Below are 27,031 nucleotides of genomic sequence, written 5' to 3' on the forward strand. Positions count from 1 at the left end.
ACTTTAAAAAAATTATTGATTTGAAAAAATCATACAATTTAGTCAAGTCGTATGAAAAACAACATATGCACATTGTCCTTACGAAAATACTATTTTTATGTAGTGACATCATGTTAAATAAATTAAGCAAGGCTACTAGTTATTTGACGTATCAACATTGTTTTTATATTGGCATCGTAGCGTTTGCGGCTTTGCCTCATGATAGTTATTTAAAATATTATATTTGTCGTCCAATATACTATGATGAGGATGATATCAGTGATTTGGACAGGAAACAAATCCAACGTGATGCAAATTGCAAACAGAAAGACAAAAAGAAGGTTCTTTCTTAGGCGTAAGGAAGATTCAAATTAATCGACACGCTTCCTCTAATTTCAAATATATGATGTGACGTGATCCACAATCTCTCTTTCTTGGAATTAAACTCTATTTTACGCCCCAACTTCCACTCCACCGCCCTTAAAAAGTACCAACAGAATACGCGCAAAATCATATCTTATATGGGTGGCAACTTCTTATATATATGCACTAACATAATCAGCAGCATAAAAATATTCAACAATACCTTCCAAATACAAATTGCAATTCAAACCTAGCTATTGCTTTCTTGCATTACAAACCTTTATCACTTTGAAGATTTTCAAGTCCCAGAAAATGCAAGCAACATTTATATCCTCGCATGTCCTTCTATCAAACCCTTCTTCAGGAAATATAGTGCGCCGAAGTGCACCATTCAATTCACATAATAACAAGAGTTTTATCTGTGCATCAAAAAGAGACCCATTTGGCCAACAATATGATGGCAAGTTGGTGGATGAGAACATGATCATTCTTAGAATGCGAATCCGTGAGATTGAGATGGTGGAAACAAAGACTAAAGCTCATTCTGATTGGACTGAATGGGAGAAGAAGTATTTTGAGAATTATGGTTCGGATGTATGTGATGCAGTTGGATTGTTGCAAAGAATGTTGATGAACACTAGACCTGCCTTGGCTGTGGGCATATTAGCTCTGTTTATGCTAAGCATGTCAATGTCCATGTCACTACTTATGATTCATCTCGTGGAGTTGGCAAATACCTCAGTGATAACTTTTTCATCAATCTAATTTGGAAACAACCAACGCCTGGTGAAGAAAACTGCCAAATGTGCCATATGGATTACTATGTCACAAATATTATTTGTTAATACTATCATTTCACCGATTCCATGTACCAATTACAGTAAAAAAAACAATTATCTTAGCATTTTTTTTCCCCTAAAAAATTTCTCTTAGCATTTTTAAAAATTATATGCAATTAATGTCGAATTCCCAAATTATTTGGAAGTAGCGTTACAATTTTTTTAGAAACTAATTCCCCGTGTCAAACTCTCTCTCTCTCTCTCTCTCTCTCTCTCTCTCTCTCTCTCTCAATAAATTCAATGATGCATTTCAAAGCTAAATCCAAACTTAAGACCTTAGAATAGTCTAGAAGAGATTGAAATTATCTCATTCGAACTCTCTTATGTCAACATGAATAAAACCTATGTTAATTATTGACAAATGCCATTTAGTTACTATTTTTTACACGAGTTACCTTTTCTTTTTGAAAGTGCCATTACTTACTTTAGGTCAAAATGAAATATTTTTCTTCACACACTAGATTGCTGACCCGTGCGCCGCACGGGTCTTATGAGCTAATATCATTTTATAATGTATTTTGTTTTGGGGTAGTTATATTGTAAATATGAAAAAATACTTAATACCCAATGAATGTTTCAATAATCAAGGATTATTTTTAGCTTAACAGACCCGTGAATCAACAAACTTTTCAATGTCAACTTCATACAAATTAAAATAATTTCTGAATGGTCAAAAAACTTAAGTAAACAACTTAAAAAGATATTGCAAAATGATCTGAAAGTTGAAGTTGAGACAATATGTGGCATTTTCTTTTGACATTTTCAAAATAGCAATGAACATAGTATCAAGGGTTAATTATGTTTCTAGTCCCTATAAAATAGCGACCTTGTAAGTTTAGTCCCTACTTAATTTTAATAGCATTTTTAGTCCCTATAAAAAAAAATTTACTTATAATTTTAGTCCCTGCTAAAACAAAGTTTGATTAATTATCCTTAAACTCTTAAATTTTTGAACGATTTTTTTGAGACAAGATTAGAACACTATGAAAGGTTCGTTTACTAAAATTTAGAATTTTCTGACATGAAATGAATTAAATATGAATTTTTTAAAACGACAAAAGTTAAAGATAAAAAGTAATAAAATCTGGATGTAGAAATCAAATTTTGCGATAATTTTTTGCGGACGAAATTTTAGTAATGTTCTAAACATGTCTGCAAAAAATTGTTCAAAAATTTAAGAGTTTAAGCATAAATTAAACAAATTTGAATTGAGTAGGGACTAATACTCAGTGCAGAAAAACAAAATTAGGGACTAAAAATGCTATTAAAATTAAGTAGGACTAAACTTACAATGTCGCTATTTTATAGGGACTAGAAACATAATTAACCCTAGTATCAATTGTTGCACAAAATACCAACTGTGGTTGGATAAACACAGCTGCACCATTCTTAAAAGTTATGTGGTGTTATAGTTTTGTGGTAAAAAAAATTAAGAGATTACCTATTAAAAAGTTAAGCTGCATAAACTTATTTCTAACTTGTACGAAAAAAACTATTATATTGATTGTAATACTCATTGTTGTAAGATTATAATCATCTGAACTTTTTTTTATTAGTTGTTGTTTGTTGAAAAATTTATCCGGACTAACTCTTTATCAATGTAGTTTCGATGCTGAATAATTTTTTCAAAGAATAGGAAAATAATTGAAGAACTTTGTCTTTAATGTGCATTATCATTTGTTTTTTAAGAAGCTTGGAATTAAATTAACAAACAACCACATCCCCTAAATGAACAATGCAGCACACCAAAAATTAGACAGCTAACAAACATGGTAAAAAATGCTGCTGCTCAATATTTTGAGAATTGTTAATTAGAATTATACAACCATAAGTGCGATAACTATCAAAATTTCTATTTAATTATTATAAACAGTCCCATCCAAATGTTTAAACTAACTATTTCTTGCATTTTGTGCTTCAAAAATCCTATTAAGACCCTTTCTATCACGACCTTAATATGATTTCTCTATTTAATCTTTTGCTGTCACTTCAATTGTATCTTAGAGAAGATGGCAGCGTTCACAAAACTTAAAAGATGTTACAGGATTCTAATACCTAAAACCAATTAATTAGTTCCACATGCCTACTTTGGTAAAAAAAAAAGTTCCAAATGCCTACATTGAACAATTTACTAATGAATTGAATATCTACATTTTTATGTGGAATGAGTTATAATTTATTTTTTACATAGTATCAAAGCCTCAATGACTTATAGTGACACAAAAAGGAATAAAAAATGAATAAAAGTATCACAGTAAGGATGCAACATGCCACATTATATACAACTCAATCAACTTACTATCAATGAAGCCTCACCAAATTAACCTCTCAACCAACAAAATCTTCCTTTGGATATATCAACTTGATAGCAGCCCCACATTCCTGTAAGAATCCAATCAAATTTGCAGGTTGCATGAAAATTTTATACTTCGTTCATGCCCCCTCCAAAAAAACACTTCTGGTAGTCGGCTCTAAAAATAACATAAACAGAATCTCAAAAGCACCAATTACAGCCAGGAAACAAAAATTGAAACTGGGAAAAAAAAAACACCATTCAAGACAGTCACAAAGATTAAACTACAATTGATGAAAAATCTGTTCGAAACACTTGAACATATCTGGAAAACGACAACTACAAATGAGTTGAAAGAGTTAAAAGACTAAAATTCAAATCTTAGTGAAAGCGGAAAACACTAACACTTGTTAATTGTTTATCCATAAATGATGCAGGAGGGTTTTATCAGTAATTTAGTAGAATTTATTATTTACCCAAATCTTAGTAATTTTCAAGAACTTTCTATTATTATTTTGTTTTATTTTATTTCGGCCCACGGGTTTGTTATTTCTTTCACTATATAAGCAGAACTCATGTAGCCTAAGAGGCACACTTTTTGATTCAATAAAATTAATCGAGATTTTCTCTCAATTATGGTGGATTCCGGAACCCTATTTTCACAAGTTTGTCGCTTGCGAACTTGTTCTTTTCTATCTAGGTTTAGCGCTTGCTAACCCTACGCTTCCGTACTGCGTCAGTTGGTATCATAGCAGGTTTCTCCTATTCTTTTCCTAACGGATCAGCCATGGGAGATCAACTGATAACGAGGGCAGAGTTTGCCGGCATAACCGCGACTCTTAACTCGACCATCAAAGCTCTGTTAGATCAGATGGTGGCGTGGACAGCTAAGGTTGACAACAACAACAACAATCCGAACAGAGGAGGACCAATTTCGGTTATTAGGGTTTGTAATAACAACCATACTATTGTTACGTACCGAAAATCAAAATATGCCAATGAATCTGATTTGGAATATTATGAGCGTAGATATTACAACAAGTTGACGGATGATTACTACAAGTTTAAAATCTCTGATTCGATATATCGTTGTCCGTTTTGTTACAACAAAGATTACTCCTTGTCCGACCTTTTGAGACATACTTCTAGAATATCAGGTAACTCACGTAAGCCGATTAAAGATATTGCTAGACATACTGTTTTGATTACATATATTCTAAGAATTCTTACCACGTTGAAAGAGGAGATTGATGTTTCCAAAGTGCTTCCGACGTCAGACGAAAGTGTTGCGTTCGTAGAAGCAGTCGAAGAACATTCGGCCACTGATGAATATGTCAAGGTGAAGAATTTAACAGAGGCAACTCCTGAAATTTTGTTCGTAGAGAAAGAAGTGGCAACAGAAAAGTTAGCAATTTGTGATTATGGTGGATTGGAAGGACCTCGAATTTGAATTGCTACAGGGATGCTGGAGACTTTATGTTAGTGTCAGCCGGTGCATCTGAATATACTTGACCAAAGATGTCGTTTTGAGTACTCCTATTAATGAAATACCTTTAGTTGGTGGCACATCAATTGAAAATTCCGAACAGCTAAATACTTTGTCCATGACCGAATCACTTAAGGAGGCATTATCAGAGTCATGTTTAATTGATGGGAAATATGAGAAGGCCTACTCATTGTATGCAGATCTTATGAAGCCAGAGGTATTTGATATTATCATACTTATCTTAATATATAATACTAAGGTTCACAATGCATGCTCATTGTGAAACCCTAAACCTAAACCTAATCCTGCCTTTTTTGAGTTAAAAAATCTTTCTGAAAAAAGTCTCTGCAGGGAGTTGAACTCACAACCCATAGCCTCCATCCAAGCAATTTAACCACTTGACCAGTGGCTGTTTTGGTGTTGTAATTTCGCTTCCACTAATGCTTATCCTGTACATCTAATGCCCTAACCCTAGATTCCCTTGCGGTAATTCCCTCACTCTAATCCATTTAATTCTGATTTTTGAGTCCTTTGGTTTTCTCCATTATGCAATGAATGCCTTACGGTTACAAAGGCTATGATTGAAATGCACACAGCCACAGTCCTTTGGTTTCTCTATTCTGCAATGAATGCCTTGCGGTTACAAAGGCTGGTTTCTATCAGTTGAGAGTTTTGCTCTCCTTTGCTACAACACAACGTATTGATTAAGAATTTGATTCCAAACAAAAAACAACAAACATAGACCTTGGTTCTTCTTATTTTCTGAAAGGATGTATTGCATCTTTCCAACACACTCCGCTCTGATTCCTCTCCATAATTCCAACCCCGTACTTGCATCAGCCGAAGACGGAGAAGACCTTTACAATGGTGGTTTTCAAAATCAACTCAAATAAAAATAAAATTGGAGGTATTAAATTCGTTCTTTGTCAATTTCATATTTGATTTTTTTCTTTCTCATTTCGATTTCGGTTAATGATTTCATTCACGATATTCATATTTGTTTTGTTTTGCAGTTACTTATTCACAGCGTTTCGGAGAACTCATTTATTCTACATGCCACTTTCTCAGATGATTATCAGTGTTTTAGATGCGTTTCTTTTAATTAAAAAATTGATGATTTCACCGGCGATTCCGTTGTTGGTTATACTATCTCAATTCGATTTTAGTTGATGATTCCTTTGATGATTTTGATTTTTGATTCGTTTCTACTTTAGGGTTTATAATAGATCGCATCTCACATGGTGTTGAAATGGACGGGAAGATCAACGCTGGAAGTTACAATTGTGAGTTTTTTGTTCATTTTTGTAGAATTATTATTATTATTATTATTATTATTATTATTATTATTATTATTATTATTATTATTATTATTATTATTATTATTATTATTATTATTATTATTATTATTATTCCATTCTTCCTTTAAAAAAATTATTCCATGAGTTAACATTGAATTGCTTAATTTTTTGTATTTTTTTCTAATGTGTAAACGATAATGTTGTCCAGAATTTCCAGTGACAAAAAGAATGGTGGGTTCCGGTCTAATCAGGATAAGTTGTTAAGTGACTTTGAAACTATGAATAAAGCTAAGTGTGTTTGAACATAAACACTTGAAGGAATTCAATTTCTGATTCGAATTCTCAGAAGAACGATTTTGACTCGAGTTGGCAACGGAAGAATCGCATAGGTAACAAATAACAAGTAGTAGACATGAATACCGATACTCATTATTCTGTGCCATGCCATGTTATTTTTCTGTCGTGTTTTAATCGTTTTTATGGTTTTTTTAGCTATATTTAAAAACAACAATCTATTTAGGCATTACAGTTTCAATGGTTTTTGTGTCCAAATCAAGTTCTTCATCTTACCTAATAAAAGGCACTTTAATATTATGTATTGTTATTAGTTCTTCATCTATTTATTATTGTACTACTGCTATTATAATTCGTCTTCTTCTGTGTTTATTTGCGGTTGCTTATGATGCTATCTTAGGAGGCGAAGGAGCGTCGGAAGGAGCGCGTGTCGGAGCCGGAGCGCCTACTGTATCAGATTCTGCAGGTCAGGCGACAGAATAAACCTGCTCTGCTCTTGATGGACGTGGTTGTTGTGCTGCTGGTGTCACTGCTGCAGCAGATGTGTCTCACATGCCTCCGGTCAGGCCAATGGTTGAGATTGAAGATCACCATGGCCTGTGAGTGCGATACTTTGTTGATAATGAAGAACACATTTAACTTCTTTCTCTGCTGAAGTGAAATTTGTAGTTAATTAGGTCACTCTTATCCATGGAGATAATTAACTCTGCTAATGTGTTGACTGTTCAAAGCTACCAACTTGAATGAAGAGACCTACTCTTGCCAAGTAATTCCAGCTTTTTATCCATTATTACTATGCTTATATGATTTTTTATTGTTTAATCAACCTTTTTAGTTTGCATATTCTAAAAGTTGTTTGCTAAAAAATCAAGGTCATTGTATATGCATGCTTCAATGTCCATGTTCATAGGGTCCCATGCATTCCCCATTGATCAATTCATTTATTGTCCTTATTGTTCACACTCTTCTTTTATTCTTGCAGCAAACTCCTGTTCATGGTTCTGATATCAACTAGATTTATGGTCAAAGAAGGATTTTGTGGGCTCTATTTTGTGTTGGCACGCTTCCTTTCTGACACCAATATGTTTTGATCCACATGGGGAATACATTTGCTGCCTTCAGTTGTTGGAAGAACAGACGGTATCCATTATTTTTTGAATCCATTTGTCTATTTGAGTTTTGATTATGTCATAATTCTTTTATTCTTGGTCTTATTTAATCTAAAGATTCTATTCAAAGAATGTAGTGGAGCTGGATTTTCAACGTTCAGTCATTGAATTTTTTCCTTACTATTTGGAAAGATAATTATCCGAACTTCATTTTATTTTCATTTAAAGCCATTTTTCCGATGAGACTGTTGAAGAAACACTTAATAATGTAGATCATATGACATTGATTGCTTGGCTACTTCACTTAAATATGGTATACTTGAAGATGCTCTCTTATATATTTTTTAATTTTTGTTCTCATTTGCTGCGTGTGAATGTTAAGTTTTGGCTCCTTTTTCATAGTTGATGATACCAAGCTATTTTTCTTGATGAATTATGTTTCATGAACAAATCAACAAATGGAATATGGTTATCGGTGGATATTGATTAACATGTAAGTAAAATAAAGTCTTCTAATAGTATGTTATGATGAAATTTATATGTTCTTTGTTGACTTAGTTTTAATTTCTTTTTTGTATTCTTTAAATTTTTTGTCAAATGAGGAAAAACTGGAAAAATAAATTCTGAAGGGATGTTACTTGAATAACTGTTGAAAGCTTTTGGCAAAAAACTATAAAAGACAAAATCAATGTAACTTTTAGTTGTCATTGACTTAGCAGTAATTTTTCTTTTTGTCTTTCATAGGTGTTGTAACGAGGTCTTTTTTTTCTCATTTTCTATACATATCATATGCGTAGAAATTTATCATATGCGTAGAAATTTACAAAAGTATGCTATTTTTTTTTCTTTCTTTGTCTCATCTCATATGGTTTTAGAGGTTTGGTAATGTGTTTTGGCTTTTAAGATATGGGTAATTGAGGAGTCATTTGTTAATTACTATTAGTAACTATTTTTTTTGAGCTGTGTATGTAATATGTCAATTTCTTTTTGAATGTGAATGTAAAACTTGCCACGATGGGGCTTTCAACAATACTTTAAATGTCGGTTACAAAGAAGTTTTTCGTAATTTATCATGAATTGAATTTTGTTGTGCCCCAATTGTATTAACTCACTTATAAACTTTGTGTTTCAAGGTTTGATACTTACTATTAAAATTGGCTTTTAGGATTTACACATATGCAATTTGTATGACCCGTGCGGCAGCACGGGTGCAGGGACTAGTTTCTAATATGAATAACATTGCTAACAAATTGTGTCAACCCTAATCCTAATGGTTTTGGCTCCAAAACTGTGCTGGCCATTGGATGCATCTTTGCAAATCTCCACGTGATCCTATTGTTCCCAATAAATTGGAACAACTCTGATTCTACCTATTTTGGCGCCTTGCATTTTGCTGTTTTTTGGAAACGCTTTGCTTCACCTCTTTTTTTTACGTCATTTTTACTAACACAGATTACAATACAATGATACATCTTTTCTAATATCCCTCCTTTTTTGATTGTTTTCAATGCATACATTGAAGGACTGTTATCGTAAAACACACGCCCACCAACTATTGCTATCCCAAACGTTATTCAATGTCTGGCAGTTTTCCTTTTGTGCTTTTCTCACACAACTCTTCTACTCCATCGCTCATTCATTCTTCTTTTCTTGCAAGAGTTTTATGAATGAATTTAAGATCTCATCTCTGCTCACTCACAACATTGAACCAAGTTTTTCATTTGCCTCTTTCATTTCCCGACCTTCTTCTTCCTCAGATATGTTCGGCAACGCCGTATTGTTCTATGGCTACGAGAACAGCGAGACTGAGAGCGAAAGTGATCAGATCGAGAAGAGAATCCCACATGAGCTCCCAATATCGAATCTCCTACATATTCATGAGTTGTAATTTCTCTGTTTTTATATTTAATTTTATGCTAATTTTGTTTGATTTTGCAATAAAAATCTGGGTGGTTCTGTTTCATTTAAGTTACGGGCAATATACTATTTTTGTATGGGTAGAAGATGAGGCTGTCGAAAAAATTCCCAGATTAATAGTAATGTTAATATGCTATAGAAGTAGTTGACATATAGATAATGGTTTTTAATGTGAAGATCGCATGTGTTCTGTTGCTCTTTCATTTGCGTATTAGGTAAACAAGGAATGAATTTTGTTTCTATATTTTTCTTTCCCAACATATCTATTTAATATATGTTCCATTTTTTGTTTTGTTTCAGCCTTGGCAAATTCTCATGAGAACAAGCAACAACCACTGAATGCGGAAGACATAAGCTACAAAAGGTGAATACAAATTCCTCTTTGTGAATAGGTTTTTCTTCTTCCTTTTGTCCACCACCTGTTTGATATATTATCTCTATGAATTTTCACCTGTAATTGGTTTTTTATTCAAAGTTTTAAAAGCTATTTCAAATTCAAAATACTCTCTATATCATTTTTAGTATATGCAACTGTATGTGCGTATTGTACTGAGAACTAATGAAACTTTGTGCGTTACTTCCTTATGCAGAACTAAAGTTGACATTGGGTTGTTTAGTCCAATTAGGAATTAAGGTATGGAGATTTCATGCTTTATTTTGATGATTTCCATTTCTACTACTTCTAATTTGAAGTTTACTAAGTTGTAAGTTGATGTTAAAATCATTGCACTTTGTCTATTCCCCTGTTGGAAGAAATTAGATATGTACATTTTATGCTTATACGATGTCACTTCCTACACACAATTTCTCATTACTTTTTATCTTCTAATGAGATCTGGTGTTAAGAAAGTATTCCAATATTAGGTATGAAAGTTTTTTTTTTTTTTTAAGGAATATTAGGTATGATAGTTCTATCAATAAAACATGTCCATAACTAAGCATAGATAAAATAGACATGTGTTTGACTGAGTTTTCCATAAAAAAAATGTGTGGACTATTTTATATTTTTATTGTTTGTTGATAGGTTTTCAATTGCCTAATATATCATAGCCTGCAATTAATTAATTCCTCCTCATTTTTTTGGTTGTTGTTGATCTCCGTTTTTGGAATTTATAATTTTATCACTGATTGTAGTGTTCTTCTAATGCTATATGTGTTCATATATATGAGTTATTGATCTCACTTTTATGTCCTCTATCTTGAATCGTTTCAATGCATTGGAAGTTTACAAGCTTTCAAATTCAGATTGGCTTTGTAAGGCTTTGAATCATATGTGAGGGACTTTTAAATTGTGGATGTCGGTGTATGTTATGCTGCGCTGTGTGGTTTGTTCATTGAATTTTTTTTCTGTGCTGCTACTTCAATTTCAATTCTGCCTTTGGTGTTTCTGTTTAGCCGTTTACGATAGAATTTGTTTGTTCAGTTTTACTATTTGCCTAATCGTTGTTGCATGCTTGAATCCATGACCCTCTTCTTTATGGACCATTTGTTTTATTTTGATTCACATCATCTTAAAATTACTTATATCTTTTCTTTTTGTCACTCTTTCTAAAACTTCTTTGTTTGGCCTTTTAATGGATTTGCATTTGCTAGAATTTAAGCCCCTGGTTTGGTTTTTTTGCTGACTATTTTCCCGGGATTATGTGATTAACGGAGCATAACCCTGAAAGGAGAATGGCAAGGTCCTGATACATTACTTTCCTTCTCTTCCTTGACTTTAGATGTTCGTGAATGTGATTGTTACGTGATTATATTGCTATAAATCCCAGGCATTTAAAATTGAAATTATGTAGGTCTATATAGAATCATCCCCAAAGTTAGTCTAATCACGTGTGTTGTTGTCTTTTTATATTGTAATAATTTATAGGCTGGTACAATGTTTGTAGCCATAATAAGGTTCATTTTTGTGTATGTTTAGTTGTTTTTTCATCTGGCTATGTTTTCTGTTTATATATGTTCTGAAATAATTGAGTTTACTAACAATGCTCAATGAATTCTTTCTGCTACTATCTAGGACCAGAAATAACTTATCATTATATCCAATTGTACTGAACAATAGCAAACCATGACACATGGTCTGCAACATTATTTTGTCCATATGAAGTTGAGTTTTTATGTATCCAATTGTACTGAACAATGGTGTTTTCTTCATAAAGGTAAATAATACATCATAGGATTTGCATCAGTATCCTAATCAAATGTGTATGAGCTCAATATTTTGTTAGTCACCTATAGTTGGAAAATTTTGCATTTTATTCATTTTATTTTGAGCCATAGAATACTTCCAGCTATAATATGATTTGTGTTTGGAACAATTGGGGTTAGCAATAGCATATTACATGAAGAACTATAAGGCATTCGGATCTTTAAGCCGTAGATGATACTACTTCTCCAAAAAAATATAATGTCACATAAATTGCCATAGATGTTTAACAACTGCATCTAACATCACTCTATGTTCTGTGTTTCATATTTTTCGACCACAAGTAACACTCTATCTTATATGAGTGTTCAAGGAACCCAAATAATTGTTTGGTGCGGTAGCGAATTTCTTTTGTTTCTATTCGGCTGCTGAGATTTTGTTGTATGTAGGGACTGCTGTGCGCTTTTGCTTTTGTTGCTGAGTTTTCTGCATCTCTTTAATGGGTTAACAAAGTTTTAGTTCAATATTTAGCTTTCTGGTGTTGTTGCAGGGTTGGACTATTTGGAATTTGTCCAATTTTTTCCAGCGGCTTAGCTTTGGTTCTGGATGTGAAGACCGGCAAGTGTCGAGTTTTTGAGCCTATCTTTGTTACTTAGTTTGTGGATCTGCTGCAGGAGGGTGTTCTTGAGAATCATTTTTGCTGTATTTTCATTTCTACTTGATTTATTCTTAGGTTTTTGGGTTTAGATTTGTTGTGTTTTCTTTTTGGGCTTTTTCCTTTCGTGTTACTGTAATTTTGTTTATTTATATATGTAGAAGTATAGATTTTGGCTAAATTTGTGTATAATGCTACTCTTGCAAGCTTATTTTAGCTAAAGTTTATTATCTTATCTGCATTTGTTTAAAAAAAAAAAACCTTTTTCGTTGCATGAAGAACAAGCACAATAACCCCCAAGCATATTCTAAGACCAACATAATTTCTAGACCTTTCAAAGTTGTTCATAAGTCAACTTTTTTACTAGATATATGTAGCTTTGATTAGTTTCTGTAAATCAGAAAAAACAAGGATAAAGTGCCTCAATAGTAATAGGAAAGTGAACTTATGTGTAACAGTCTAGCTTGCTATGAATTGCAGATCCAAAATTTTAACTTATAAAACAAGTGGCATATACCTTCCACAACCAATATTCTCGCATGGTCAACTTTATGTAACAATATCATGAGTTACATAAAGTAATGTTTTGAAAATTTTGATGTTAGATGAAGACAGTGTTTGCATTGATAGTACTTCTAATGTAGTATTTTAAAAAAAATTCCGAAATGTGTAGACACACTAAACTTAAATTATTGTTGTATTTAAAGTTATGGAGTTATGTTATTAAGTTGGGACTATACATATCATTTTGCTTTTGTGTAATATTTTTCCATTGTATATGACCCGTGCGATAGCACGGGTGGAAAGTCTAGTTGATAAACACAACCTACATGATGTAATTCAAGAAAAGGTTGTCCAACTAATGATGTTAGATTGCAAACGTGCAGTTCCTCTATATATACAAATTAGGGAATTAACACACGTCCACCTGAAGTTGTGAAGCAACTTCTAAACGCCGATAACAAGTCTGATTGCAAGCATTTTTTACATTTATATCTCCATTCACTATTTGAAATAAATCCACATGCTGGGAAGATTTCCATGATTTGCAGGTAGAACTCTATGCGGACTATGATCCAAAAATGTTACTGCCTACTACCTTTCCTTCGCAGCAGTCAACATTATACCCTTGAGAAGGCATACAAAATTTGCCTCAAAAGAGACTTGATGAGGGAGCAAGTCTTCATCTTAGGAAGGATGGGAAATGTAAAAAAGGACCTCGCTGTTATTATAAACAAATTGGGGGATATAGAAGAGGCTGTGGAGTTTGTTACCATACAGCATGATGATGTAGCTTCGGCGCGTGATTATGTTTTGTCCTTGTTCGGCAATGATGTTGGAGAAAATTCACCGAGTCAATTTCCGATTTCAACTACCCACAACTCTATGATTGATTTTCAGGTAACCCTATATTCTACACCTTCTGTGAGAAAGTGTTTGCTGGGATTGAAAAATGCATCCCCAATAGTTGAAAAACTCTCTACTCCCACACCAATTCAACAAGTTGCTGCCCAAAGCACCTGAGACATTACATGCCAAATTTAATCACTGGTTGATTGCACCTCCTCCAAAACCACCTGATATCATTCCGCTAACTGTCCTCCAATTGTTTGATGAAATGTCAAAGTGTCAATTGTTTGTTTGGAATGCCATTGTTAGTAGGTGCACTGATAATAGGCCTGAATTCGTTGATTTTTATTTATCAAATGGAATTAATATGATGTGCATTATGCCATGTAACTACTTCTTATTCAACACGTTGAGTTTGTGTTATTTGAAGTTTTGGTATTTTGGAAGACACACTCATTTTGTGGATGAAGAAACTTTACAGTTTCTTTTAGAATTAAAAGTTGTGAAAGATTTATGGTCTCTGCATAATAGCTATGGATCTTATCTTATGTTCTTTGAAGATTTAAAGGAAATTCATGTCAAGCACAATTCAATTCACTGTAGGGATTTCCTATCTTACACCAAGGTATTTCTAAAGTGCCACATGCTTGATGATGGTGGAACTTGCTTTGAGCTTTCTTGTGTTTGTATGATAACTAGTGTTAGACATGTAAAGAGCCACAATCAACTTGATTGAATATGGAAAAAAGTTATAGAGAATATGAAATTCTGGCAGGCTAGCTTTCAGATGTTTTATACGATGTTTCAACATCAATTACGAACATAATGTCAACTAAGATGTTTTAACATCGAGCTAGTAGGAAACAGACAGATCAAGACAATTATAACAGATGTTGAATTTTAGCGCGTTAGTTAAAAGCTGTTTTTGTATGAAGTTTCAAATCCAGATGCGCAGAAAGCAGATGTTCCGTTTAATGTTCCAACATCATACTAGCAGTAAGCAAAAACAAACAGCAAGATAAACAACAGGAAAATAAACGGCACAGAGAGTTTGTTAACCCAGTTCGGCACAACTCACATACATCTGGGGGCTACCAAGCCAGGAAGGAAATCCACTAGTGTAGTCCATATTCAATAGCTCTCAGCAAACCACGTTTGCACTATATGACCTAGGACCTACCCGTATAGACTTCAACCTAGGAACTCCTAGATCTGAGATCCCATCTCACTTCCTACAACAGTCAGTCACAGCCCCTGTGACCTATCAGATTACAGACTCAATCAAATATGAAGTTACCTTTAAAACAATCTACCTACAACCGTGCTTCAAAGCTTCGGTGTAGTACACATGAGTTTACAACTTGATCTAGGTCCTTAACATGTATCACAAACGATACAAGAAAGGCTCACAAATAATCAGAACTAAACTTGCATCGACAAACACAAGAGTAGAACACACAAAGACTCAAAACCCTAAAAGTCTACATTTTTAGTGCGGCGGCTTCATTGAATGAATTAGGTCTTGTAGTCTTCTATATATACTAAAGCAATACGGGTCAGAACAACTTGTTGGGCATCAGAACAATCGGTGATCCATTTCATGAACAACAGAACCAGAAAAGGAAACTCCTAATATGTAGGCACATAATTAGGAACGTCCTGATCACCTCCAAAACTTTCCTAATTAAATAGCACAATCTTAGGAAATCACAAACGATCTGATTCTGTACAGATATGCGAGTTGCTTAGCCCCCAAGATATGAAAACGAGGTTTCCTTAATAAGAAGAGGCGCGCGTACAAATAGGCATGAAACCAGGCACACTGAACCGTGCCAGGATGTTGGAACATCATATCCAACGTCTTACAGAAATGCCTAAAACATGTTGGACTTTGCATCCAACATCACAAACATGGATATTTGTTTTAGCAACAATGAAGCCAATACTCAAATACCCAACAGAATACTGTCAAACAACAGTCATCGTCAATCCATGTTTTCCCGTCAGTGTCATCTTTGTCACTGAAACAACCAGATCTTTAATCGCCACCGCTGCGGCCGAAGAAACCTCCAGATCGACATGTTGCTACAGTTATCGACCAACCATATGACTATGTTACTTTACGGAAATTCCCACCAATTACGGATTGGTCACCTAGTACCACGAACAAAGTCGAGGCTAACATGATGGATCTAAAAAGTATTCAGCATGCTACTACATTTCTTCAATGGCATAAAGGAAATTGTTATGTTTTTCAAATCAAATCATCTTTGTGTTTCACTCAATGGGATCCAGGAGGCAGTCTCTTGTTCATTGGAGGAGTCAACATGCATGAGAAGCTTTTTATCAGAATGAGAACTCGAGGTCGAGTTCTTTAGAGGTGGAGGAGACTGATGCAGGAGGGTTTTATTAGTAATTTAGTAGTATTTATTATTTACCCAAATCTTAGTAATTTTCTAGAACTTTCTATTATTATTTTGTTTTATTTTATTTCGGCCCACGGGTTTGTTATTTTTTTCACTATATAAGCAGAACTCATGTAGCCTAAGAGGCACACTTTTTGATTCAATAAAATTAATCGAGATTTTCTCTCAATTCTGGTGGATTTCGGAACCCTATTTTCACAAGTTTGTCGCTTGCGACTTGTTCTTTTCTATCTAGGTTTAGCGCTTGCTAACCCTAAGCTTCCGTACTGCGTCAATAAAAGATGTATTTTTTTTCGCTTAACGTTCCTTAGATGAAATAAGATTTTACAAACATCATTAGATCAGCTTTTAAGATTCATATAATGATTTTTTTTTTGAAACATAATAATTTGCATGTCAGTTTGTGTTAATAAAACAGTTTTTTTACAGGAAGTAAAACAGATTTTATTAACTAATGAAATAGTTATAATTACATTTTTGGTTTTGATCTGTCATTTTTATAATATTTCATAAAAGAAATCCGTGCAATACACAAAAAGCTTCTTTTTTTTTTGACCAAAGCCCACGAAAAGCTTATTAGTACACCGCATATTATTGATATGATATATGATCCTTTAGATATGATATGGTGAAAATAAAAACGCTGAGTTGAGGGTGTGAAAATTAAATATTGTTGGGTTGTAAAAAATATAAATTTAACAACAAAATTGTTTTCTATCATTAACAATTACAATAATTAGATTTTATTTACCAAAAGTGTTGACGAAATAAAATTTATTTTTTTTTGAATTTTTATTACATATAACAAAGAATATGGATTATTTTTATAAAAAATGTTAAAAATCTAATATGATTCTTATAAACAATAAAATGATGTTTTTTTCTTATAAAATGATGTTTCATAAAATATAAATAGATAAATAACTCTTTATTTCATAAAATGATCGTTAAATTATAAATTTTTGAAGTAGGAGTACCGATACACCTCAATTTGTGAGGTGTACCGTAGAAGAATGATTATACAAATATCACTTCATATTTTTAAAAGCCACATAAGATAAAGTGCAACAATTATGCATGGTCATATTTTCTATACCTGCCTCTAATAAACAAACATGCTAATACCAAATCAAGAAATAACTCACATGAAATTGAAAACTGACAAATCTCCTATGTATGTATTCATCAACTCTAAAAGTAACATATGACAAATTTAAAATAAAAAATCTAACGTATAAAACTAATAACGTGAATGGTAAAAGATTATAATCACTTGCTTATTATTTGATTGATTAGTTGTTTGACTTTGAAGAAATTTGATGGAGGTTGATTTGTTGGTGTTTGGAGGGAGAAGGGTTTGTGTTTGCGTTTTGAATTTTAAAAATAATGTTGTTAGTTTTGGGGGAAGAAGTGTCAAGTGTGGGAAATGTTGTTAATGTTCTGAAATAAGTCCGAAACGCAATGACAATTAACTATAATTGAGAACAATTAGCGAGCGACAGTTAACTGTCGTGGGAGGCGATCGACTATTCACTGCAAAATTACGGACACATGACTAGTAACAACAACAACAGACAACATGTGAGATTGAGTAACAAAATCATGATGATTGTTGTTCCCACTTCAGTTTTTGAGTGAAAACACATGAAAATTACACATTTAACCCCAATGATAGCTAACCACCATTCGGGAACAAAGAAAACAACATAGAAAACATCATCAGTTAGCTACCATTAGGGTTAAATGTAATTTCCATGTGTTTTCAAGCAAAAACTAGAGTGGGAGAATCAATTTTAAAATAATAGACAACTTCTGGACCTTTAAGGCCAACCACAACAAAATAACACAAAATACCATTAATTAAATTGCACCGTTTTTTACTCTTTCCATTTTGAGCTCTAATATCACATGGACCTCTGAGACACTGCGTTTCCAGCCAACCACCAAATTTGCACTATCTCCAACCTTCATCTTTTGGCCTCCTCCTACTACTATAATCTGATTTTTGGGTATAAATAGGAGCTAACATCAGAACAAGAGGATAGAGAAGGAATGCAACTTTGAGAAAATAGTGAGTGTAAACAGAAATTATTACATTGATGAACATTACCTTATAGTTCAGGGTCAGTATAATCTACACCAGTAAAAAGATTGGTCTAACTTGGACCAGTATAATATTGGCCATCAATATAATATTGATTAAACAAGATGGATGAGATCAAAAGTTGCATATTGTAACATTTTATTGAGTCAACATACTTATTCAAGCTTACCCACTCCATATTACCTTCTCTTCTTCGTCTGATTTCACTTCTTCTTTTTTCATAATAATTTTTTTTGTCAAACAACCTAGTGGCTAGAATTAATGGGATGTTCGGGGTTCAAACCCTGACCCCTACATATAACAATGCATAATAATCTCTTTATCTATACTAATAATGGGAATACAATATTTTGGACTGAATTTTTTTTTCTTTTCAGTTTTACTCATTCATGGAAACTATTTTAACATTATTATTAAAACTATCAATTAAAAAATTAGATAAATTTTATTAAAATATAAATAATCCACAATAATAAGAAGAACAATCCACATCAATCAAAATAATATTAGACAATGTCATCGTGAGTTTAGCTCAGTTAGTATGGACAATGCATAAAAATATAGAAGGTCCGGGGTTCAAACCTCGGTCACCACCAAAAAAATAATAATAATATTAGACAATATAAAAATCTTATATAAAAAAATATTGTATGTTGTAATAATATTTTTTCTTCCAATTTTACTATATTTTAATTATTATTTACCAGTACTCCTACCAAGTCCATGAGCGATTATAAAAAGAAGAGAGGTTAGCTAGTATTGGGTAACCCTAATCTGACAATACGGAATCGTTCATAGGGATCAGAACAAAGGGGTAACACTAAGAATGGCAACCATCATCGACCGTCAGCAATTTTCGAACTTCAGCAATTTCACCGTCAATGTTAACGGAACCAAGGTAACCGCCTTCGTTACAGCCTCCGCCTCCGTGGCCGAACAATGGATCAACAACACGGTCTCCCACGGCGCCGACCATCTCCGCAGGTATCGACTTGAAGTCGGCCTCAGCATGGATCCTGGTGCGAACACGTTGCATTTCTGCGTGGGTGTCCGATGCTTGATTTTCCAGCTCTCTCGGGCCGATTGCATACCGCCAAACCTCCATAGTTTCATCTATAGCCGGCAGTGCAAATTCGGAGGGTTCTGGAACGGTAATCATCGCCAGATGCTTTTATCCAAGCACGGTTTGGTGATGATCGTTGATCCTATGGATCTGAGGTTGTTAAAGGATGGTCTTGAAAATCTTTCTACGGAGGGGATCATTTATGAATGTCTTGGATTCAAAGTGGAGCTGAAAGAAGAGATCAGAACAAGTGATTGGAGTCAAGAAAAGCTCAGCGATGATCAAGTTCTTTATGCTTGCGTTGAATCTTACTGTGCTTTGAACTGTGGGGTCAAACTAAATTTGTGGTTACTTGGCTTCTGATCATGCTTGCTCTGAATCTTACTATTGGGGTTGGTTGATCTATGGATATGTGGGATTTTTGCTTCTAACATTTCTCTGGTTTTTATATGCTTATGATCAAAGTTGTAATCTGAAAAACCTACAAAATTGTTAATCAATTTCTTTTTACTGCAAAATGTTTTTTATATATGATCTTTGGTTTTAATTCTCATGTTGTTTATTTTATACAATCAGTCGAAATTCTGAATATAATGATAGTTGCAAAGCAAGTCTTGTTTATCACCTGGAATTAAACCATTAAGAATCCTAATCAAATCAAATGAAGCTAACTGTGGATGAAGTTATAAAAGCCAGACTGAGTGCAACAATTATATGACTGACACTATAAATAAGGGATCATTAAACATATTATTGACTTAAATTCGCATTCGCATATACATTGCTTTTTTTGGTTCAACAAGAAGATGAGGAACAAGGAGAGAGAAAGGAAAATAAATTAAAGGTAATTTGGACTGCTAGATACATCAAACAACTGAAAATAAATCGTACATTTTGTCCTGAAAAACCCTGCTATAGTGGATCATTATAGTAGTGTAAGTTAGACCAATGTAATTAGTGCTGCAAACTAAATGCACATGTTAGTTCATTAGTATTGTGAGCACAAACTATAATAAGATAGAGAAAGAAGCTTCACGTACACTTGCATTGTACTTGAGTGGTAAACCTCTTCACTTTGTATTTTAGCTTTTTTTTCATCTCTGTATGTGCTCTTATGTTTATGATGAACGGTATGAGAAATGCAACCTCACATTTTTTTTTTATCTCTGATTTCTCTATTCTCTTCATGTTGTGGGCCTTCATTCCTTATTTCATTTTCTTTACGAAGAGTCTTTAATTTGTATGACCTTAAGATCAAATGTATAGTATTTAGACACAGACTCAAAAGAATATTATTTTTAATATTAAAACATAACATTGATTTAATATTTTGAAAATAAGTGTTTCTCTATATATCTTTATATGCGCGACTAAACACTAATACTTTTGACGTTATGATCAAACAAGTATTCCTCTTCTTCGTGAGAAAATGTTTGTGAGCAAGAGACTCACTTTTTTTACCCCCTTTTATTTGTTTCATTATTATAATTTGCATGCTTTACATTTTATTTCAATTTTTTTACTATCCTCCTTTTATTTAATTTTACCCCATTGTTTCGGTTTATTCACTTTTTATATGATTCATTATTATTTAATTTCTTTATTCATTTCTTCTTCTTTCTTCATAATGATCTTTTTATCTATACCAATATATAACATGAATACAATATTTTGACTGAATTTTTTCCCTTTCAGTATTACTCAATGCTCATTCATTTAAACTATCAATTAAAAATTTAGATAAATTCCATTAAAATATAAATAATTCACAATAATAAGAAGAACAACCCATGTAAAAAAATATTAGACAATATAAAAACCTTATAGAAAAAAATATATTATGCTTTGTTATATAATCTTTTTATTTTCAATTTTACCTTAACTTAATTATTATTTACGAGGAGAAAATCTTTCATGGATACAATCACAAATTAATATTGTCAGGCACATCTTTACATGAAATGAAATATTATTAAAAGCATTTAATCATATCAATTTTTTTTGTGGTGTCCGGGTTTCGAACCCCCAACTTTGCATATATTATGCATTGTCCTTTGCAACTGAGCTAAGATCACGGAACATTTAATCATATCAATTAACATTATTCAATTTTGTTGTGTGTCATAATATATTTCTATTGATACCGGTACCTATTCCGAGTCAGTCGGTGAACGACTATGAAATGAAGAGAGGTAGTATTGAAGGACACGTGAGGGCTGACACTATAAATACGGGATCATTTGAATCAGAACAAAGGGATGACACCAAGAATGGCAACCATTGTCGACCGTCAGCAATTTTTAAACTTCAGCAATTTCATCGTCGATGTTAACGGAACCAGGGTAACCGTCTTCGTTACCGCCTCTGCCTCAGTGGCTGAACAATGGATCAACAACACCGTCTCCCAAGGCGCCAACCATCTCCGCAGGTTTTGACTCGAAGTCGGCCTCAGCATGGATCCTGGTGCGAACATGTTGCATCTCTGCGTGGGTGTCCGATGCTTGATTTTCCAGCTCTCTCGGACCGATTGCATACCGCCAAACCTCCGTGGTTTCATCTATAGCCGTCAGTGCAAATTCGGAGGGTTCTGGAACAGCGATTATCGCCGGATGCTTTACTCCAAACACGGTTTGGTGATGCACCTGGGTCCTCTGGATCTGACGTGTTTAAAGGATGGTCTTGAAAATCTTTCTACGGAGGGGATCATTTATGAATGTCTTGGATTCAAAGTGGAGCTGAAAGAAGAGATCAGAACAAGTGATTGGGGTCAAGAAAAGCTCAGCAATGATCAAGTTCTTTATGCTTGCGTTGAATCTTACTGTGCTTTGAACTGTGGGGTCAAACTAAATTTGTGGTTCTATGCTTGAGTTGATCAAGTTCTCTTTGCTTCTAATATTTCTCTTGTTTTATATATGCTTATGATCAAAGTTGTAATCTGAAAAACCTACAAAATGTTAATGAATCACTTATTCTTAAAGCTTATTAGGTGTAGCTTATCACTAAACCTAATTTTTCCCTCTAATAATCTTGCTTTAATTACTAGCTTAACTAAAACCTAAGAAATTTCCCTCCCTTTTATTCCCCTTTTGAATTTCGTTGGTATCTTTCCAATAATTTTTGTATACCGTGCTGTTTATAACCCTTCTGTTTTCCATGCATTTTTTTTTCCAAAGTTTCCCTTGCTTGATACTATAACCGAAGAAAATTAAATAAGGGCCATTCGACTTCAATTTAGAAAACCACAAAAGTTGCTCCTCAATTTCCCACGCAGATTAACTCATTCATCAAACCTATTCCTCCTGTATAAATATAGATGCAAGATTCTATCATTAGTCATCTTGCTCGTCTTTTTTAACATTTCTCCCATATTCTCAAACTGTACAATGGCTGCCCGTAATGTTGAGTTTTTTCAAAGGGTTCCATTCGATACTTCTGGTTGTGTTTTAAATCCCTGCCATGGCTGACCCAACATCGAGACCTTGCTGTCAACCGCAACTGTATAACTATCATCGGTTTCTCCCCACGTCGTAGTTACTGTTGTCGACCATCGCCGTCGATGTTGTCACCTTCACTATCTTTGTCGTTTCAGTTGTTGTTGCCATCACAGTCAACTCTCACTGCTCGGTGGAGGTAAGGAACAAAGCAGGTTTTGGTGTTCAAGAAAGCTGCTGCCGTCACTGTTATCTTTGTATGTTGACCTAAGATCCTGCCTTTTTTTTTTTTCATCCAAACTTTTATGAGTTATGGCACCCATCTGTTATTGCTAAAATCCCTTATGAAATGAAGTGTTTGTTTCGCTTTAATCATGGTGCGCCGTTTGCTTTAATATATAACCTGCATATCGTTTTCTTTCATTAGTAAAAGAAGTGAATTAATTGGTTTTTGCACTTATCGTAAACATGAATTCTTGAAAGATAAAACAAGTAATTATCATATTTTATATAGATAATATTTAATTGTGGGTGAAACATTGATATGTGTATTATTAAGCACATCTTAAGGGAATAGACTTGGTATTGCTTGAAACTTTGTTGAATGGCAGGAATCGACCTAATTGTAACTAATCAAAGAACCAACCTCTAACAGGTCACGTATTTTCTAAGTAAATTTTTTTTATGGTTTGTTCACTTTATTGTTTTGTGGAACCTATAATAAAAGAACAAGGTGGACATATATCAATGTAAGAGTTTTGAATGTTATTATCCCTGGCAAATATTGGTTATGAGTGTGGACAATCAAGTACTGGGACAATTTCCTGCAATGTTATTTAACATTAGTATTAGAAGTTGTTTATATGTTTGGATGTCTAAAACCAATGATACTGTGTCGCTAAAAAGAAGTCGTAATTGTAACTTCTATTAATAGGCAGCATAAACTGATAAGAGGTCTTATGATCCAATGGAATGAATTTTGTTTTATGTTATAATCCAATTGAGCAATTTAATTATTTGATTGAATTCTGTATGTCACAAATCTGTATACAACCTAGCCAAAATTATTTAGTGGCAATGAAATGAATCTTTATGTAATCACTTACTCTTAAAGCTTATTAGGTCTTGCCATCATTTAACCTAATTTTTTTCCCTCTAATTCTATTGCATTAATTGCTAATCACTTTAACCCTAAAAATTTTTCCCTCCCAATGGCCTTTTAGTTTGAATTTCACAATAACTAGACTTTCCACCCGTGCGTTGTAAATGTAGTAGATAAAAAGAAAATATTAATAGCACAATTCAAACTTATAATTTTAATGTCTTAATTTCGACTACAAATTTAATAGAAGTTTCTCATGTCCACAAATTTCGAAATACTTCTTTAAACACTACATTCGAAGTACTATCGATATAGCAGCAGCCCATACACACGACCACTATGCAGTTGATACAAATGAATATTTTGTTTACTATTAAAACATATGAAAAACTAAAGGCATGCGCAAGAGCCAAACATGATAAAAAAAATTCAAAATCATCATCCAAAATTGTATGCAAACCTTAAAATTTATTCATTTATGTATATATAAATTTCGAAAGACTATAGTAATCAACAACTGATGAAGTATTAAGCAAGTATACCATTCTCATTGAAATACTCACCTCAAAATACATATTAAAATTGAAAGCAAGAGATAAGAAGAAAAAATATAAAATTTCGAATATGGGAAAAAAGAGAGTGAAATCAATAACTATTTTCAGCCACACAAAAAAGATAATAGACAACAATATCAATATTAAAACCCACTTCATATATATTGAACAGAAAGCAGAGAAAACACTTACTAAAAAAAAGATGTAACTTCCTTCAAAAAAAAAAAAGATGTAACCAAAATGTAGAAAGAAACGCAAAGAATGCAGTAAATGCAGCATGTGGATATTCTTACCAAATTGGACCAGTGAGGCCAATGCCATAAACAAATTGTCGTAACAAAAAAAAAATCAAAAAAGAAAAAGTTTAGTTAAGCACTCAAATTAATTAAGAACTATAGTGTGTATGTGTATCTAAAACATGGTCTATGAAAAAGAGATGGGATCCTTTTGTCAATATTCATGAGTTTGGTCATCATCATATATTGTTGTTGTGGCATGATATTTTACTAGGTTTTTAATCATCTGGTCTATCATGAATTGGTTTTATCAAATATAAGCTCATACCTCACAATGTATTGTTGTGACCAATCTATGAAGTAGACTGGATAAGATTTATAATGTTACATGATTGTATCATTATCCCTGTAGGTGCATGTTCCAATTTCATCTATAATATGTTGCATTGTTTTAGCAAAATGCGAAGATCAAATGTGTGGAGGATATGAGAGCTTCCAATTTTTTTTTTTGATGATAGTGCAAACTATTTTGTTTTATTGATTTCTTCTTTGCCTTTCAAGTTGCTATTCTTTGCATTTTCAAATTTTGACAGCTTGATATCGTAACCACAATTAATAACGTCCCTTAGTGTACTGACATTACACCAACAAACTTTAAGAGAAGGTTTGAAGATACCGGTCACGGATGAAGATGGTGAAGATTCTGATTTTACATCCAATGTCGTCTATGACGAAGTATTCCGTAATGTTTAATGTAAATAATCTTATGTACGTGATTATTTGACTACACCGACTATTTGTTATATTTTAGTGACCAGTACAATATTATATAATGTTGTGTTAATTTATTTATTTTAATTACTGCATTTTAATTGTTAGCGGATGTTTCTTAGCTCATAAGACCCGTGCGGCGCACGGGTCGGCTATCTAGTTTCTTTTTATTAATATCGCTTTGGTTTTAATTCTCATGTTATTTATTTTATACAATCAGTGGAAATTCTGAATATAATAATAGTTTGTTTATCACCTGGAATCAAGCCATTAAGAATCCTAAACAAAATCAAATGAAACCAACTGTATGGATGAATTTATAAATCCAGACAGTGTTGGATAATAAACTTGATTTGATCCATTGGACTAATCAAATGTTAGGCCCAATTAGCTAATAAGTGATGTAGCCCATAGAAAGTTCTAGAGTCATGTAGAACTAGATTGGTAGAAATATCATTAAGTGTAGTTGAGAGAAGAGTGTAGAACTCTCATGAGAGAAGTGTGTAGAACACTCTCTTGAAGTGTGTAGAAAGTTATCCTAGGATGTGTCTAGAACTCTCCCTTGGAGCCTATAAAAAGAGGAGAGCTTGTCATTTGTAAATCAAGCAAGCAAACAAGAATCAAAGTATCCTTTCAAGTAATAGAAATTGTTCTTCTCTCAAATATTCTCCTCCTAAATTCCTCACAAAGTTCTCACCATAATCTTCTCCTATTTTCCAACAAAGTGGCATCAGAGCTTAGGTTCTGAGAATAAATTATTCCATAGTTATGGCGGTCAATGGAGCGGCATCCTTCTAAGTTCCACTTCTCAAAGGGAGTACCTATGATAATTGGTGCATCAAAATGATGGCTCTTCTTGGAGCACACGATGTTTGGGAGGTTGTTGAAAAAGGCTATACGGAATCACAAGATGAGGATTCCTTAACTAAAGCACAAAGAGACACTTTGAAGGATTCAAGAAAGAGAGACAAAAAGGCTCTCTTCATCATCTACCAAGCATTGGATGAAGATGAGTTCGAGAAAATCTCAAATGCAACATCCGCTAAGGAGGCATGGGAGAAGCTTAAAACCTCTTGCCAAGGAGAAGACAAGGTAAAGAAGGTACGTCTCCAAACTTTAAGAGGCGAGTTTGAATCCTTGCATATGAAAGAGTCAGAGTCTATTTCAGAATATTTTTCTAGAGTTATCTCTATCTCAAATCAATTAAAAAGAAACGGTGAAAAGTTAGAAGATGTTAGAATTATGGAGAAGATACTCCGATCATTAGACCCCAAATTCGAGCATATTGTTGTGACAATTGAAGAAACCAAAGATTTAGAGACTATGACAATAGAGCAACTTCAAGGATCTTTGCAAGCTTATGAAGAGAAGCACAAGAAGAAGAAAGAGATCACCGAGAAACTCTTCAAGATGCAACTAAAAGAGAAAGATGAAGGTCAACGAAATGAGAGGAGCCAACAAAGCCAAGGTAGAGGTCGAGGACGAGGTCGCGGTCGAGGCCAATTTGGACGTGGCTACGGTGCGCGTAGTTCAATTTTTTCTGGAAGCAGTTACGAGAAAGGAGAGACCTCAACTAGAGGACGTGGGAGAGCATACCCAAAATCAAGGTATGACAAAT

The 27,031-nt window shown here is 33.4% G+C and overlaps 1 protein-coding gene, 2 long non-coding RNA genes and 1 pseudogene across 3 annotated transcripts; all 4 read left to right on the plus strand.

Moving 5' to 3' along the window:
• Positions 1-5,502: 5,502 nt before the first annotated feature.
• On the plus strand, positions 5,503-7,970 carry LOC146958930 (uncharacterized). The gene is made up of 5 exons (XR_015021969.1): positions 5,503-5,867; positions 5,974-6,243; positions 6,467-6,647; positions 6,953-7,318; positions 7,535-7,970. It is a non-coding gene; the product is annotated as an uncharacterized LOC146958930 (long non-coding RNA).
• A 1,069-nt stretch (positions 7,971-9,039) lies between these two features.
• On the plus strand, positions 9,040-12,610 carry LOC146958931 (uncharacterized). The gene is made up of 4 exons (XR_015021998.1): positions 9,040-9,545; positions 9,879-9,942; positions 10,169-10,212; positions 12,272-12,610. It is a non-coding gene; the product is annotated as an uncharacterized LOC146958931 (long non-coding RNA).
• Positions 12,611-18,999: 6,389 nt separating this feature from the next.
• Positions 19,000-19,837, plus strand: LOC146958932 (uncharacterized). Its single transcript, XM_085740430.1, has one exon. It carries the CDS (start codon positions 19,083-19,085, stop codon positions 19,680-19,682), a length of 600 nt encoding a protein of 199 aa, XP_085596556.1. The 5' UTR covers positions 19,000-19,082; the 3' UTR covers positions 19,683-19,837.
• A 1,723-nt stretch (positions 19,838-21,560) lies between these two features.
• Positions 21,561-22,296, plus strand: LOC146958933 (uncharacterized; annotated as a pseudogene).
• Positions 22,297-27,031: the final 4,735 nt, after the last annotated feature.

The sequence above is a fragment of the Medicago sativa genome, chromosome 1 (assembly GCF_051527215.1).
Source record: "Medicago sativa cultivar Bolivia chromosome 1, Bolivia_mono, whole genome shotgun sequence".
NCBI lineage: Eukaryota > Viridiplantae > Streptophyta > Magnoliopsida > Fabales > Fabaceae > Medicago > Medicago sativa.

Bases quoted from the DNA above. Each gene is read 5' to 3' on its own strand.
- LOC146958932 (XM_085740430.1), top strand. From the start codon at position 19,083: ATGGCAACCATCATCGACCGTCAGCAATTTTCGAACTTCAGCAATTTC.